The 17896-nt window shown below is 40.1% G+C and overlaps 1 protein-coding gene across 3 annotated transcripts in view; it reads left to right on the forward strand.

The window, feature by feature from the left end:
- Window positions 1–17896, forward strand: part of INO80 (INO80 complex ATPase subunit) — a 135726-nt gene that overhangs the window by 79887 nt on the left and 37943 nt on the right. For all 3 annotated transcript variants that reach the window (XM_042942375.1, XM_042942374.1, XM_042942376.1), the window contains 2 exons: window positions 9716–9856; window positions 15853–16078. In XM_042942375.1, the coding sequence (XP_042798309.1) occupies window positions 9716–9856; window positions 15853–16078 (367 nt within the window). The remainder of the gene's footprint in view (window positions 1–9715; window positions 9857–15852; window positions 16079–17896) is intronic.

Consider the following 17896-nt stretch of genomic DNA (forward strand, 5'->3'; position numbering starts at 1 on the left):
TTGTGAGTTCGAGCCCCGCGTCAGGCTCTGGGCTGATGGCTCAGAGCCTGGAGCCTGCTTCCGATTCTGTGTCTCCCTCTCTCTCTGCTCCTCCCCCATTCATGCTCTGTCTCTCTCTGTCTCAAAAATAAATAAACATTAAAAAAAATTAAAAACAAAACAAAACAAATGATTCACTTTAAGAGTGGAAAGAAGACAATTAACTGCCAGATTGATGGTAGATGATTAGTGGTAAAGTTTAGAATGGGAAATCACCTTAGATTGAAATGGACAAAAAGTCTTTATAGAAATTGTATTGTTTTAATTGGATTTTGAGTGATAGGGATCTGGGTGGGAGGAAGAATATTACAAGTTAAAGACTGGAACTAAAATAATAGATAGTAGTGAGAGAAAGGGCCAGAAAGGTAAATTGTAGGAATCTTTGAATGCCAGTCTATTGGGTTTAGATATTAACCTAGGAGACTCAGCCTTTTCTTGGCTTACTTTCTTGATGCTACAGTTATAGCCTAGGGGAAATTAACTTTTGGTGGCTGCTATCAAGCGATGGGAGGGAGTACTCTGATAGTCAGTTTCATGAAGGCCACTTAATCACTCAAATCACTAAGCACACCAGTGAGGGATCTCTGTCATTGGTATTTGATGAAAATTAATCTCAGAGTGTGGTGTCAAGAAATATTGGACACAGAAGTCCATGTTAAGGAGAATGTTGAACAAAAGTTGTGAGTATCAAGTACTAAGGACTCAACAGAAATGGTTGTAACTAAAAGATTATGAAGCAGGGGTCAAGGGATTCTGATTTATTTCAATATGGAGGAGCATTGTCAGTGAAGGAATCATTTCCAAAACCCAGAGTTCAAGAGAAGATCCAGAGAGAATGATAAATTCTATATTAAATGTAAAGCAAACACACAGGAGTAAGACTAGTAAGTCTTTGTTGTTATGAGTGCAGATAGAACGCAGAAGCCCGTAGGGATTTACAGGGAGAAAGATGCTGGTTAGGAATTGTGGAAAGTAGGTAATGAAGTGTGACAGTCAAAAAGAATGAATAGGAAGGTATTTCAGGAAGGACACTTGGGTTTAAGGCAGATTTGCATTGTAGGAGAGAGGAGACTCAGATTTGAAGACTAAAATAGAAAAAGGCAGCAAAGAGGGAGATTGAACATGCAAGAGAGACAATTGATGGGGATGCAAAGTAGTTAAGTATCCTTTTTATATGGCAGAAAACTCCAGTGAATACTGTTAGGAGCTCTGTAGTTAATAGGAAGGTACTCTCTACCACAAAGAATATTTTACTCTGAAACTAAGCTTAACATGAAAAAAGAAAGTGTTGTTAAGCAGCAGTTCTATCCTTTTATTTTTCATAAAATAGTAGTATTTATGTGTATTTAGTATTTAGTATTGGTGTGTTGTGTTTGTGTTAGTTTTTCCTTTGGAACTTGGTGTGTATTCTCATCTAAGGGAATGTCCTCCAGCCTGAAATTAAGTATGATCTTAACTTCATTACTTAAAATAGAATTTTGTGAAGAGTTATAACATTTCCTTGGAGGTTGAGAAATGTAGTAGGATTGGTAACTTGTTTGATCATCCATTGATTTTATCAGTGGATACATTGATTGTACATCAGTTATTTTCACCCTGCAGTTGTTTTTGATCAGGAGTTTGGGAGCAACTTGGGTTGGTGGTTCTGGCTCAGAAAATCTTAGAAAGTTGAAGTCAAGATGTCAGCTAAGGTTACAGTTATTTGAAAGATTGACTATAGCCATAGGAGCTACTTCCAAGGTAGCTCACTTACATGCCTAGCAAGTTGGTGTTGGCTGTTGGCTCAAGGCCTCAGTTCCTTTCTGTGTCGACTTTTACATGGGGCTGCTTGAGTATCCACATCCCAGATAAGTGATTTCAGAGAGAGAGAGTGCAAGAAGGAGCCACACTGCCTTTTATGACCTAGTTTTGGGAGTTCTGCAAGGAGAGCAAAGTAGGTTTTACCTTTTGAAGAGAAAGATACCAAAGAATTTGTGGACATATCTTAAAATGACCAGAGCCTCTTACTGCTGGGCTGATGCCTTTATATTACTTTTTTCATGATAAAGTTTGTTTTGGTATTCCCAGTTCTGAGATTTTGGCCTGGGCTATTGATGGGTTCAGACTGTGATGTGACATCACGAAAGTTCTTAAATTGTGTTGCTAAGGATGTTGGTATCGGGCGCCTGTGTGGCTCAGTTTTTTAAACGTCCGACTTTGGCTCAGGTTGTGATCTCGCAGTTTGTGAGTTCAAGCCCCGCATTGGGCTCTGTGCTGACGGCTCAGAGCCTGGAGCCTGCTTCAGATTCTGTGTCTCCCTCTCTCTCTGCCCCTTACCCACTCATGGTCTGTCTGTCTGTCTGTCTGTCTGTCTCTCTCTCTCTCTCTCTCTCTCTCTCAGTAATAAATAAATGTTAAGAAAATTAAAAAAAAAAATGTTGGTATCTCTCCCTGCTCTCTGTATCACTCATCTTGTCTACAGTTTTATTAGCCACAACAAATGTCAGCTGGGGAAGATACTCAATACATAATGGTATCTGGCTTTCATTTTCAGCAGGAATTCATTGCTCAAATGCCCTAAGTCCTTGTAAGCAAATTTTTTTTTACTGCAAGCTCTGTGTATTCTGTATCTTGCATTTTCATATGATTTGCCAACTTAGTTCTGATTATGGAACTTTGATTATTTGTAAACATAATGGAAAGATGATATTTTTCCAACTCTTTGTTTTGCCTTCGTTTATGGTACTAGAAAATGGAATAAATAGTCTTGTTTCACTATGCAAGGTAAACACAAATTATGTTTTAAAATTTTGATAGAAGTGGGGTGCCTGGCTAGCTCAGTCAGTGAAGTATGTGATCTTGATCTCGGGGTTTTGAGTTCATGCTGCACACTGAGTGTGGAGATTACTTAAATAAAATATTTAAAAACAACAACAGTAAAGTTTTGATAGGAAACATGCAACTTGAATCCAGATTCCATGTTCAAGATCAATTTTAAAGGTGAACTTTGGGGTGATTCATTTTTTTTTTTCCTTATGTAATCTTTATGCCCGCTGTGGGGTTCAAACTCATGACCCTGAGATCAAGGGTTGTATGCTGTACCAACTGAGCCAGCCAGGCACCCTTAGGATTATTCTTAAGTGGACAGACCTGAAAGAAAAGATGAGGGAAAATGGTAAAATTGGAAACACGTGTCAGAATTCTTTTTCTTGTGCTCTTCAAATAATTTTAAATAAAATTCCTTTGGAGCTACCAAATTAGCTTTGAATTAATTTTCTAGCATTCAGCTTTGTCCTCTTAATGCAGAATATTCTTCATTCTCTTTGGTGCCTTCATTTGTTTTATAAAGAATAGTAATTATTGTTCCAGCAGCCTGTCCTCTGAATATAGCTTCTTGTCATCAGATCCAGGTAAAGGCTTTGTTCTTATTCCTCTAAGGAGACAGATAATGAGTGTTGACTTAGCTACATGTTGTCATCTTGTTCCTGGTAAGCTACATCAGATCCCATACTACTTAGTCATGTAGCAGTCTAACCCAGTCCTTGCCTCTTTCTTTTCATGGATGTGAATGAATCTACATGGTGAGAAGCTTCCCCCGCCCAGTATGCCTGTAAAACCCTTCTTCTCACTCTGCAGTGAATGTTAAGTTTGAATTCTGTGTTGCAGAGTTCAAGGAAGTACCGTTCTCATAATACTGGCTTTGGGATAATATATAAACATGAAGAAACTAAGAACTAGGCTAAGCACACAGATCAGATGACACTTAGGGGTGTTTTAAACAAAGTTTAGGGCCTTTTAAACTCTAACTTGACGCGAATGCTTGTCTGGTATTTCTTTCTCTTGTGATGCTTGTGCAGCAAAAGTCAGCATGGTTCTCTGTTCCACTTGATTTTTTTTTATGCACTGCCCTGCTTTACTGGTGAGACTTTTAAGAAAGAATAGTAACTAATTAGTTCATATTTTTCATAAATTCGTTCTCACACACCTCCCTCCTGTGGGCTCTGGCCAGATCTCCTTTCTTGTACAGTTTTGTAGGGTTTAAAGAGTACAAGTCTCACACATATGAGTCTTTTTCTCTTTTTAATATTTTTTGCTTAGAAGAATAAGGACAAAATCAGAATCTAAGATATATGGCACTTAGTCATCTTTTGTGGGGGGCAAAATGGATTTTATGCTGTATCCAGTTAAAAGTGATGACTGGCAGAAGTAGAGTACAAGGTATCCCCCGCTTTTCAAAAGCTCAAGCTTATGCCACTTCACTTTTAAGAAAGACCTGCATTCATACCTGTTTCACTTAACTAAAAGAAATCGGAAAAGGATTTTTGCTTTTACAAAAAAAGGGCAAAAAGCGGAAATAGCGTTCAGCATTTATTTCACATTACAGAGGTGGTATGCACAGGAGCAGAGTGTGTCACTGCCAGTCTCCTTTCCCGGGAATGATACTCAGCATCAAACCTCCATAGCTCTGAACTGTGTCTGTGAGCATCTGTGCTTTATCTCAATTTATTTTGTGCATCTGTTAGCAAGATGTGTTCTAAGGTATCAGAAAAGCTTAATTAAGAGAGGTTATTTTTTGGGCCTGGGAATGCTCAAAAATTTTTCCATAGAGAGTAATGGTAATTGCTTCTTGACTTTATGCCATTTCAGCTTATGAAAGGTTTCACAGGAAGTCTCTTTCGGGTGGCAGGGGAAAACCTGCACCAGCATTGATTCCATCTCCTATATCAGTTTCAGTGAAACTGTTGTCATGGTTATGGTCTACATAGGCATCATGTGTGTTGGAAGCTTTACATACTCCACAGCTCTGTGAACTAGCTCATCAAACTTAAAGGGCATTTCAGATTTTGCGATTCAAAGTACGTAAAAAAAATAAAATATGCAAGAGCATCTAAACATAAAGAATTGTTTTTGAAAAGAGTGCTGTTTAAGTTTTAAACACTGTTCTCTATTAAATGCTTGGAGAGCTTTGACTGCCTATTAAAGAAGAATCCCCCAAACAGGACATTTTCAAAAACTCATCTGCTAAATGTTAATTTGCAGCTACAGTATTTATATCTGTCATTATTTCTTGTATCCTGAAAGCTGCCAGTGCCTCTTGTGGAAAGCCCTGGGAAGCTGTTATATTCACCCTTTTTCTGTACTTTATTTTCTCCCGTTTTGTTTGGTCACTTAAAATATCTGAAAATAGAATCCATGTAGTCTAGCAGTTGATCTATAAACACTACACCCTTTCATTTAAAGTGAGACCTTTTCTCACAGACTCGTAATTATAGAGAACAAACTGATGGTTACCAGCAGGGAGGGAGGCTGGGGGAGGGATGATGGGGATTAAGGAGTTCACTTGTCATAATGAGCTTCCAGTGATTTATGGAATTGTTGAATCACTGTATTGTATCTCTGAATCTAATATAACACTGTATGTTAACTAACTGGAATTAAAATAAAAACTTAAAAAGCAAAGAATAAAGTGAGACCTTTTCCTCTGTATGTTTGATGTATTCTTCAAAAACAAAAGCAGAAAATTAAGTTCTGAGTCATGAGGAGCTAATGTTAACATAAATCTTCCTTTTAACTTTAAACAAGAGGTGGAGAATACAGTATGACCCCTTGTTAAATGGGTAAGTCTGTATCTGAGGGAAAAGCATCTGTATGTTTTGTGTGCTACACTGTGGCAAGAAGCGTACATCTGTGGGGTCTTTCTGCCCTACTTATTTCCACTTGAGACTTTTTCACGGTACCAAAAGACTCTACAAAAGCCTGACTTCTCTGCTATGTGCATACTGTGGTTCTGATAGCAAGACACACACAGCTGCCAGTGCCTACAGGTTAATGAAGACACTCAAGAGCATGAGGAAGAGACAACAGAACAGCAAAACCTGTGACCACATCATAACCAAATCATGTCTCCCATAGTGTGACATTGTTTCTTTTTATTTGTTTTTGGCCAAAACAGACTAAAGAAGAGATGAACCTTCTTTTCTGTCCCTCTTTCACCTACCCGCCCAAGCATCTTATGCAATGATGTTTAAGGTGTCCTTCGTGTTCTTTGTTAAGCATTAAATTTTTTTTGTAGGTGGCAGTGTTTAAGCAGCTGATGTAGTTCTGTGAAGGGAATGTGGGTAATGTGGTTATAAGGACTACCTGTGCTAAGAGAGAATTGATGGAACCAATGTTAAGAGAATATAACCTGAGTAAAATATACTAGGAGTGGTCAGGTTTCTCTAAAGCTAAGGTTGTGAACGAGCATTTTGAACTAGTTAAATTTTTTTTTTAATCTAGAATCAGAAAGCTAAAAATCATCTTACCTTAGTGAATTCCAATGAGAATACCATCTTAACCTAACTCATATAAGACAAGTAGACATGTTCTAATTTGGGAATGAGCACTCCCAGGAGAATTATCATTAGACTTTTTCCAGAAATATATCACAGATAACATATTGTGTTGAAAGGACTCCCTACAGTGAATGCTGTAACCCTGATAAATAACTACAATGTTGAAGAGAAAATAGTTGAAGGAAATGTTCATTCTTTCATCTTTTACTTTTATAGTCTAGGAATGAAGTAAGAAACAGGCTTTGTTGAATTTTGCCATTTGAGAATACTTCAAACGAGGGTGACTTTAAGAGATCCCTGACATGGGGTGCCGGGTGGCTCAGTCAGTTAAGCATCTGACTTCTGGTCAGGTCATGATCTCACGGTTTGTGAGTTCCAGCCCCACATCAGGCTCTCTGCGGACAGCTCAGAGCCTGGAACCTGCTTCAGATTCTGTGTCTCCCTCCCTCTCTCTCTCTCTGCCCCTCCCCTGCTCACTATCTCTGTCAAAAATAAACATAGAGAAAGAGAGATCCCTGACACATTGTTTAGTTACTGCTCTGTATTTTTTTTTTTAAGTTTATTTATTTTGAGAGCAAGAATGCACACTTATGGGCCAGTGGCAGGGGGGTGGGGGGAGCGGTGGTGGGACACAGAAGGAGAGAGAATACCAGGCAGGCTCCATGCTGTCAGTGCAGAGCCCAACGCAGGGCTTGATCTCATGAACTGTGAGATCATGACCTGTGACAAAATCAAGAGTCAGATGCTTAACCGACTGAAGCCACCCAGGTGCCTTTAGTTACTGCTCTTTAGAAGTTAGTAAACAATTCAGAAGACTTGAGGTCAGCTACTACTGCTACCTCAGCCACCTGGGTGGCAGTAGACACCATATCTAGCAACCCTGAACTACTATTGTATTTCGTTGATGTGAACACTAATTACTAGAGTCTTAACTACTTCTCTTCACCCCCTAGGAGGGGCAAGAGGGCTTACCACCAATAATAAAAAAATGTGCTTGCAAAAAACAAAATTCAGTACCTTTGTCTATGCATTAGGAATTGGGTTTGTTTTTTGTAAGTGCATGTTCTTAGCTATCCAGTGTTTCATATTGGAAGAACAGGGTGATACTCAACCTAATAATCTTTGTAATGATCCTCACCCTAGGCATTCAGAAGATAATGGACATAAATATGTAGCAAAGTGGATGAACTTAAAAGATGCTAGCCAACATAAAGCTGAGAACACAGATACTGTTGAAAAACTATCAGAAGGTTAAAATTCTTTTCTGGGTAATGACAGAAACATGAACATCTAGAGAAAAATATCAAATACATCAAAACTGTGTAAGCCCAGTGTTATAATAAAGTATTGTAAAGGCTTCCATACATTGTGGTTAGAAACCACTGGGGATGTCCCAGCTGTACTGAAAACAGTTAAAGCCTTTCACTTTGTTCAGGACCATTATTCTGAAAGTGCTGATTGGTTCATGGAAGCAGATTATGATACACATATCCTGCTAGACAACTTGAGATGACTTCCCTCATACTGATCCTGAAGAGTGCATTTATTTTGAGAAAAATTATGAACAAACGTAACTGAGGAAAGAAGCCTTGAAGAGATTTGGTTTTGAAAGCTTTTAGTACTGAAATTATAACTATTATTCTTCTGTAGAGGGTCCTAGTTACTGTTCATCTTGCAGTTTGTTTTCTTGACCATGTAACAGTGTATAAATTTGACGACTTTGTATATGTATTATCTTCATCTGTATGGTTATTTAGGTTACCAACCTGCCTTATCTGAGAAAACTATGAAGAAAAAAAGTGAAGTCATCAAGAATGAAGATCCAAAGATAAAATGTCTAACATTGCACTGAAGAAAGATTTGCATCTGCAATAAAGAACACTGAATCCCACAGACACATTATTTTATGTGAATGTACCAGACTTTTAAAAAGTCTTTCACAGGAATGGCTGTAAACTGAAACTTTAACATGAGCTTGTAGTCTGATTAAAGTGTATTGATATAGTAATATATATGAAGAATTTATGTTTTTAAAATGATGATCTGGTAAAGGTAGTAAAAATTTATTTCCTTTTCCTGAGCGCTTGTATTGGTGTCACCAAATAAAACAGCTCACCTTGCTGGAACTATAATTGACCCTTGAATAGCACGGGTTACAGTTGCTGATCCCCTGCAGTCAAAAATATGCATATAACTTTGGACTCCCCCAAAACTTAACCACTGATTGCCTGCTGTTGACAGGAAGCCTTACCAATAACATAAACAGCCAATTAACACATAATTTGTATGTAATATATGTTATATACCGTATCGTTAAAATAAAGTAAGCTAGAGAAAAGAATGTTAAAATCATAAGGAAGGGTTGCCTGGGTGACCCAGTCAGTTAAGCAACCGACTCAGTGTCAACTCAGGTCATGATCTCAAGGTTCGGGAGATAGATCCCCATATCATTCTCCATGCTGACAGCACAGAGCCTGCTCGGAATTCTCTCTCTCTGCTCCTCCCCCACTTGTTTGCGTGTCTCCTCCCTCTCTCTCTCTCTCTCTCTCTCTCTCTCTCTCTCAAAATAAACTTAAAAAAAATTGTAAGAAGGAGAAAATACATTTACAGTACTGTTCTGTTACTGCTGAAAAAAAATCCATGTATAAGTAGACCCACACAGTTCAAACCCATGTTGTTCAAGGGTCAGCTGTACACTGCATTGTTAGTATACACACATGATGCTAAGCAGATGTACCTTAAAATTTTGGGAAGAAACGTTGGTCATCGTGTGTTTTTTTTTTTAATAATTTTTTTTTTTTTAATGTCTGTTTTTGAGAGAACATGAGCTGGGAGGGACAGAGAGAAAGAGAGAGACAGAGGATCCGCAGCAGGCTCTGTGCTGAGAATGAAGAGCCTGATGTGGGGCTGGAACTCACGAACTGTGAGATCATGACCTGACCTGAAGTCGGACGCTTAACTGCCTGAGCCACCCACACGCCCTGGTCATCATGTTTAACTTAAGACATGAGTTTGCATCCATGGTATAACAAATGAACCAGACTTCCCCCTACATATGCATTGTGTCGTCTAATGAATATTATGTTCTTAACTATTTTATAATTAATAATATCTTTCCCAGGAAAAGGTAGAATCAGAAGTGCCACTTGCTTATGGTATATTAATAAAGCCATGTTTTAAAATTAGCATGGACTCTGACTATATTATACATTTGGTTCTAAATACTGGTTATTTATTAGGATTCATAATGTTTACTAGAAGAATGTCTTTTAAGTCAGATGTTTAATATGTGACATTTTTTTCCGTTTTGCTTAAATTAAACATAATTACCAACGGCACTAATTTGCATTTTTGTTTTGTAGTCTCTGGTTTTCAGCAGCCACTGCAAAGCAGTAAGTGGCTACTCAGACCAGGTCATCCATCAGCGGAGATCAGCTACCTCCTCACTTCGTTGCTGCCTGCTCACTGAACTGCCATCTTTTTTGTGTGTGGCCAGTCCACGAGTAAGTGCCACAAGAGGGAAGAAACAAAATAGATGATACTTGAAGAAATAAACCAACTTTTAAGAGATCCATTTCTTAAACACAAGTGTTTAAGCTGTTTGGACCTTGAGAAACATTAATCCTCAGTATTTAGAAAGCATACATGGCCCTGGCTTTGCCAAGACAACACTCCTCCCTTTAAATTTTGTTGGTTAGAGAACTATTGTATGGTAAATAGGAATGGCTTCTTTGCCTGACCAAGTCTCTCCTGTGTAGTTCCTCTCATTTAGTCAGGAAGGAGCTCTGAACTATCATGGGAGCAAGCCATCTGTCACGTAGGTTATCACCAAACAGCAGGGTCAAGGACAGTGGAATATTTGATAAGGAGAAGGAGCTGTTTGTTACCTGCATTGAGGTTTTTGACGGTTTTTCAAGGGAGGGGGCTACATTGGGAGGGAGATTTGATCTGGCCATATCGCTTCAGTGCAGTCTCCAAATAACAAAAGGAAACCTAACACTCCAGCATCAAGAAACTTCTTCATCTGGTGTCCTCTCACTTTCCTTAGCAGCCCTGCTGAGACTGGTTCACAAGTATGTTCGCCCTAAAAAGTAACTGTCGTGCTGTGTTCACCATTCAGCAGTCCTGGTCTTATTTGCAGATTCGGAGCAGTGTCTGTTATGGTTTCAACGTTGAGCAACTGTTAGATGCCTCTTAACACCCCATTTATCAAAGCTGGGCACTCTGGTGATACCTGACAGCATCACTGCAAAGGCTCCCCTTGGCCCAGTGCAGTGTTTTACTCTGCTTACCTCTTGTGCCCTTTCTTGTCCTTATTATTTTTTTTTTTAATTTTTTTTAACGTTTTTTTAATTTATTTTTGAGACAGGGAGAGACAGAGCATGAACAGGGGAGGGTCAGAGAGAGTGAGACACAGAATCTGAAACAGGCTCCAGGCTCTGAGCTGTCAGCACAGAGCCCGACACAGGGCTCAAACTCACGGACCGCGAGATCATGACCTGAGCCGAAGTCAGCCGCTTAACCGACTGAGCCACCCAGGCGCCCCTTTCTTGTCCTTATTGATCAGAGCCAGACAGAAGCTCTCTTACAACACCAGAAGAAGTATATGAAGGGAGAGGGACAGAGTAGAGATACACTAGACTCTGGTTAGAGCAGAGGACAAGTATCTGTCTTCCTGGCTCATTTCCTTTTTCTCTGGGGCATCTTCCAGTTAGCACGAAGACTCTTTAAGAGGCTGACATTCATTCATTCTTTCTTTATTTCCTCCTTTCTTTCTCTCTCTCTCCCTTTCTCTCTCTCTCTTTCTTTCTTTCTCTCAGAGCACGAGTCCGGGGGAGGGGCAGAGAGGGACCTTCAAAGCGGGACGGGCAGCGAGCCCCGCTGTGGGGCTCAGACTCTTGAATGATGAAATCCTCGCATGAGTCGAAGTCCGACTCTCAACTGACTGAGCCACCCAGGTGCACCAAGAGGCTGACCTTTCTTACCCTTCTGTGTTTTCTCTTGTTTTCTGCACTCATCCTAGAAGGCCTGCTGGTTTCACACTTCTCTTTAAAGAAGGTGGAGCCTTTTGAATCTTCCTTAGTGATATTTTTCTGTCAGTATTTACATCTGCTTGCATCCTTTATTAAGTTATCAAAGGTCAGAATCTGGCGGAGGGTCCCAAGAAAGTTGATGAGTGGAAACAAGATGGTAGTACTGAGTCGCACTGACTCCTGCCTGCCTTAACTTCTTCCTACTGATCCTCTACTACATGAACTTGATTCCTAGGCCACCGTTAACTTTGATTTATATTGGCTATCTAAATAGAAAATATTTAGATTTTATATGTATCCAGTTCTTCAAAGTATTTTTGGTCTTTGAAGCTTAAGTTGATGTAGGGAAATTCACTTTTTCTAGAAAACATGCAAAGTCTGGTGTTTCTATAGAAAGCAGTCTTTAGACTTCATAGTTGTGTAGTTCGTTGCCTTCTCACTCTCCCAATCTGATGTATATACTTAGAGACCTAATAAGAGGAAGTCGGGATTTCTGAGAGGGATCTTTAGACATTTTCACTTCTCATATCCCCAATGTTTTATAGAGCCAATTAAAAAGTGAAGTGCCTTGGACCATCATTGCATTTACAGGCATGAAGATTCCTCATTTGTTCCACTCAGAGCTGTATAGCTAACTACTCTGAAGAACAACTCCACTCTCCCAACATACTCAAACACGCATACCCAAACTGTACTACTAGAGACTTGTTTTCTGAGGACCCCAAAATCTAAACTATCATGCCAGATGCTGCTTTTTCCCTAAAGAACAATAAATAATGAGTAGCTTAGAGAAGACCATAGTAGCATAAAGGTGTGGTGGCAGGCAGGGAACAGAAGAAAACTTTTTTTTTTTATCATTTGGCTGAAGGGCTCCTCCCCAGCACCTTCCTTTCTTGCTCAGCACCTTTATCTATAATTGTGTGTAGAGTGTCTTCATAAAGTATGTGCTGAACTTGAAATGAGAATAAGTAACACCATGGTTATGAGGACAGGAAGAAGTTTTAAATATGTCTGAATATTTTATAAAGTCATACACAAGCTTTTACCTTGATCAGGCCTAGAGTGTGAATAATCATGTGATTCCTTAATTATCTTATATTGATTTTTAACCCATCTGGGGTAGGGACAGACTGATTTCCTTTGAAGTCTTAACCTTGGCCTTGAGCTTAAACAAATTAATGTCCTTGGCATGTGCTGTGGAAACTTCAGGGTCGGTTCAGGAAGAACTGTGCCATTAAGGAAGGAATTATAGGATTTCTTTTCTCATTAGCTAAGGAAATAATTCTGCAACGTTAATAAACTAAGACCCTGGAAATCCATCTTACCAAAAAAAAAAAAAACTGAAGCGCTTGGAGTGGTCACGCTTCTTAGAGCTAGAGCAGGAATATACATGTCATCAGGAAGGACGCGCTAAATGCTTGAGGAGACAGCCCTTGAAGATCCTATAGTTTAGGAAGTTAATGAAGCAAGAAACAGAGGTTAGCTCATGTGAGACTAAAGGGAGTATGCATTTCCATTTGTGGGGAGTTAAGAATGGTATGTCATGCTTCATCTCCCCCTGTTTCTGAACAGTCAGGAAGGCCACTGGGGTTAGCAGAATGGGTGGAGGCTGTCTAGGATAGAGCTGACTGGGGAAGCACAATTTAATTAGAAGTGGACTTGTTTGCCTCTTTTTATGCCTCATGAGTTCACTGCTTACGTACTTACAACATGACATTCTGTGATTCTGCATATATCTTGATCCAGGGCTCCTGCCAAAGAAGCTTATTAAAACATTAAAAAATATTTCACTAAGAACTGGGCCCCACAAACCTCCTAGTTTTCAATCCTGGACTTGGAAGGATATCAGCAAAATGAAATTGGAAAATAGGTGAAAGTTTATAACTGGAAAAAGTTGTTTTGGTTTTAAACTATAAGAGTGCTGGGGCACCTGAGTAGCTCAGGCAGTTAAGCGTTTGACTTCGACTCAGGTCATGATCTCACGGTCCATAGGTTTGAGCCCCACATTGGGCTTTGCACCCACAGTGCAGAGCCTGCTTAGGACTCTGTCTCCCTCTCTCTCTGACTCTCACCTGCTTATTCATATTCTTTCTCTCAAAAATAAACATTTAAAAAAATAATAAACTATAAGAGTGCCAAGGAGTGAGTTCTAGACAGGAAAAACATTCTCCCGGTGTCCTGTTCTCCCCCTATTCCTCCATGCTGAGTTTCTGGCTTTTGAGTTTTCATCTGGAGCATTTGGGCCTGACATCTTATATATAGTTCCAGTATAAGTCCTGCTTTTCTATAAAATAAACAATAATGATAAAAACAAAAACAGTTATATTTGAGCATAAAATTGGACTGTATGAGTCTCTCATTTATGCTCTACTCATTCAAGAGTGTATATAGTATAGAGAATTGGTCATACTTCTGTAGTTCATCCACTGCTGCTTGTACCATTGTTATGAAAGTACAACTACTACTGATTGTGAGGTTCTGAGACTCATACCCTAGATGGTAGATACCTGCTCCGGTCCAGGATCTGCTGAGCTGCAGCCAGGACAGACCATCGTGGGAGAGATCCAATTTTTATCCACCTGCATTTTACTCTGTCTTTATTTACCTGTGCTCAGCTTTAGGTGGGAAAAAGGAATAACTTGAACGCAAAAATACCCCTTTTTGAGTGGGCAAAGGTAGTATGAGATTACCAAAACCTGCTCCTAGTACTGTGTGTGAAAGTGATTTATGTGTGAACTTATCTGGGTTTTGGAGCAGTAGGGGCCCTGCTTGCTCTGACCTTCCCTGTAGTTTGATATGTGGACTGTAGATGGCACTGCTCGCTAGCAAACTCAGTTCAGCTTCATCTGTAAGCCAGAGTAGAGCACTCTTGTGGCTATTAGTAAATGATGCGCTTTCTCTTGTTTATGGTATTCTGTAGTCTTCAGCAGAGGTACCTGCAGCCTCATAGTCAGCTAGCTGATTGTTAATGTAAACCAAGGCAGTATTTCTTTTTTGGGTTTTTTTGATGTTTATTTTTTTAGAGACCTAGAGTATGAGCAGGGGAGGGGCAGAGAGAGAGGGAGTCACAGAACCTGAAGCAGGCTCTAGGCTCTAAGCTGTCAACACAGAGCCCGACATGCGGCTCGAACCCATGAACCATGAGATCATGACCTGAGCCGAAGTTGGACACTTAACTGACTGAGCCACCCAGGCACCCTGGCAGTAGTTCTTAAGGCTTAGCCTGAGGTTCTGTAGTGCTCGTTAGAAACCTAGAGCTTTTGGCTTTTTCCTTAGGTCTTCTGGATTAATATCTGCGCTTTAGATAAACTCCCAAGAAGGTTCTTAGTCATACAAAAACTTGACAACCATTCCATTGCCCTAAAGATTGATAGGCGTTAAAATAGAAAAGTTAATAGCAAGATATATTTTCCTAAATGTCTAACTTCTTGGAAATAATAGCAACAATGAAAGTAGCTACCTAGGTACAACCAGTGTTTTATGTTCTGGTCTCTCCTATACCTCTGCCCTTGCTTCTTATACCCAGTTTTCCCCCATCTTTTGGTCTAGTTCCAGGGTTTTTCTGAGCAATTTACTGCATATAATGGGGCTTTAGCATTATTTTCAACCTGAACTTGCAGATAATCAGAGCCTCCAAATTTTAACAGACGGTAACTTGGGCTCCTAATCGGATGATTTCACAGCTATCTGAATACACAGATGCTTATTAGCAGTGGGAATAGACCCAGATCGCTAAAGGATTATTAAAAAGCCTGTTTCTAAATTAACAGGAGCCTTCTATTCCATTGGGGGGCAGCATTTCAGTGTGGTTGCACCTTGTGGTGTGATAAGATTTTGTGCCTAGCCTCTGTCCTAGCCAAGAAACGAATCCACTACTCTTTGGCAGTTGCTTTCTCCACCTGCCTCTACCGTGTCCCAGCTTATGGCCTAAAAGAAAGGTTCTTTTATCTTCCATTAGGTTTGTCAATTAACAACCTGGTCAGGGAAGAGAGAAAGAAGTATTGATAAATACAGGAGCTTTGCTACAAAAGCATTAAAGATAACTTCATATGCACTGGGCCCATAACTCTTTAGTTCTTTAGTAATGACTGCGGAGCTCCAGCTCCCTTTCTGATCTCACCATTTTGTGGATGGCTAATAGAACTTCACTGAAAACACTATCCGGCAATGAGGGGAGGTGGCAGAGTAATCAGATCTATATACACCTGTGATAGAATTATTCCTGACTTGGTATCCCAGTTTTTCTGCAAACTCCAGCACTCTTTGGATCTTTAGTTTGCTGCAGGTTCATGTTGAAGAGGTTGACCTTTTATGTGGACCAGCTCACTAGGTCATTATTAATGGCAGCTTATTTGTCAGAACAAAGAAGTTCAAACCACTAGCCTAAAAATTATCCACATTTGTCTGATTTCAGAGTTGAAGTGTAGGAAATGTGAAAGCTATCTCATGTGAATCTTTCACTGTAGGTTACCGCAGTGCCATTGGATTCTTACTGCAATGACCGAAGTGCAGAATATGAGCGGCGAGTGCTGAAGGAAGGAGGGAGTCTGGCAGCCAAGCAGTGTTTGTTAAATGGGGCCCCTGAACTGGCAACAGATTGGCTAAATCGACGATCCCAGTTCTTCCCAGAGCCAGCTGGAGGACTGTGGAGCATCAGGCCTCAGAATGGCTGGTCTTTCATCAGGATTCCAGGTAAGTTCTCTGTTCTCTTGGAATGTATTCCCAGTTCTGGCAAGTGGGGGAACCAGAGACATACTCCATGTGGTAGTTTCAGATATTTGAAAGTCAAAGTTTTGGGCTTGTTTCCTGTTTTGCCTTTAGTAACTTTATAGATAAAAATACTTAAGTAATTTATGACTGAAGAGAGAAATGTTTTTTCGATTTGTGCTTACGTACTCTCCTTTGACAAGCTTACAACTGAGATAGGAATGCCACCCTTTAAAAGGGGGAGGGGGATAGAAATAAACTTGGTAGGAAAGGTTCCAGGTTGAGTGAGTACAGTTGTCTTGTGCTATTGCCAGTAGAGTGAATGAGAATGTCGTCACTCACAGAAAGCCTCGTTGAAGTAGCATAAACAGTGTCCTGCACGGAGCACTAGAGATCTGAATGATAACCAGAAGAAAAACAGTGTGTTTTGTGCCAAAATGCTAGCGGATTCCCAGACCTCCTAGAGTCAAGGTCGAGGGTTGAAAGGAAACTAGGTTTTCATCTTTGCTTTAGTGAGACTACTGTTAAGGAAACTGAACACAGAGTTCATAGGCTTATGTTCTTTGCTTACACCTGCTGGCAAACTGGAATGGTAGTTGAGAGCTACCGTGTTAGTTTTGGTTGTCCAGATTCTCTGATATTTTGAATGTATTCTTCTTACTGGATATGATGGAAGTGAACTAGAGCTAAGCATTTCAAAAAGAATCTGCCAAGTGTCAAAGGACTTAGGGTCAGCCTGGTAGGAGCTGTGGGGGTGCTTTGAACCAGAAGATGCCATTTTGAGTTTATGAGAGCAGCATTGTATGTGTCCTCGTAGCAGTCTTAGAACACCTGAAAGCATTGGGTGAAGGTGTACTGTAGGAAAACAAAGGGAAAGCCCAATTGTAAAACAGGCCTGGTTTGTAGTGGGAATAGAGAATAAAATCTACCAGGTCTGGAAACCATAGAATCCCAGGCAGAAGATGAGCACAGGTGTTGAAAGAAGCAAGACAACACCTTGTTTCTTCTTTCTCCTTCCTTCACTGTGGCTCCTAAGTTCCCAGTACAGGAGTAGAAGGCTTATTGCTGGCGCTGTGGGAATCTCTTGTGGCTTTTCCTGTTCTTTGAAAGAAAAATGGACCTTGTTTAAATTGCAGGAAGTGTCTGAGTTCTTTTCGCATCGATAAAAAGCGCCAGCCTCACTGGCTGTTTACTGTGAGAACCAACCAGCTCCTCACTGACCCCATTGTGCTCTGTAGACTGGCTGGGGCAGGGCAGTGAGGGGTGGGGGTGCAGGGTCACTGAAACCTGTATTTTATCTCTTTTTTCTCTATACTTTTACATTTTCTGTTTCCTTAGGAAGGGTTGGTTCCATTATAGTCCCCGAGAGACCAAAATCTCCTGGATTTCTTTCACACCTTGAATGCATCTCCCTGTTTCACCTGGAGAAAGATGCACAGTCCTTTAAAAATTCTCTCTTGGAAAAAAGGAGATATTATTTCATCTGTTACCCTAATTTTGCTGCCATGGGATATATTCATTTTCTAAGTAGGCTCTTACACAGCTGTGGTCAGTAAGAACTTGTGTCTAAGTGAATACTATAAGACTGTACTGCAAGATTGTAGAAAATATTGCAGGAAGGTAGGATAGGTCTGTTCAACATGTTTTGAGATCCTGTTTTAAGAGAGGTTTGTCTTGGCACAGTCAGCCTAATTTCTAGGGAATCGTGCTCTTCTTGGCTCTGTGCCCTACTTAGTAACAGGTGGTGCTGTTGTCTAGTGCAGCTTTGGTAGCTTCTAAAAAATTGGGTAATGGATGCCAGGC

Source organism: Panthera leo, chromosome B3 (genome assembly GCF_018350215.1).
Source record: "Panthera leo isolate Ple1 chromosome B3, P.leo_Ple1_pat1.1, whole genome shotgun sequence".
NCBI classification, from domain to species: Eukaryota; Metazoa; Chordata; class Mammalia; order Carnivora; family Felidae; genus Panthera; species Panthera leo.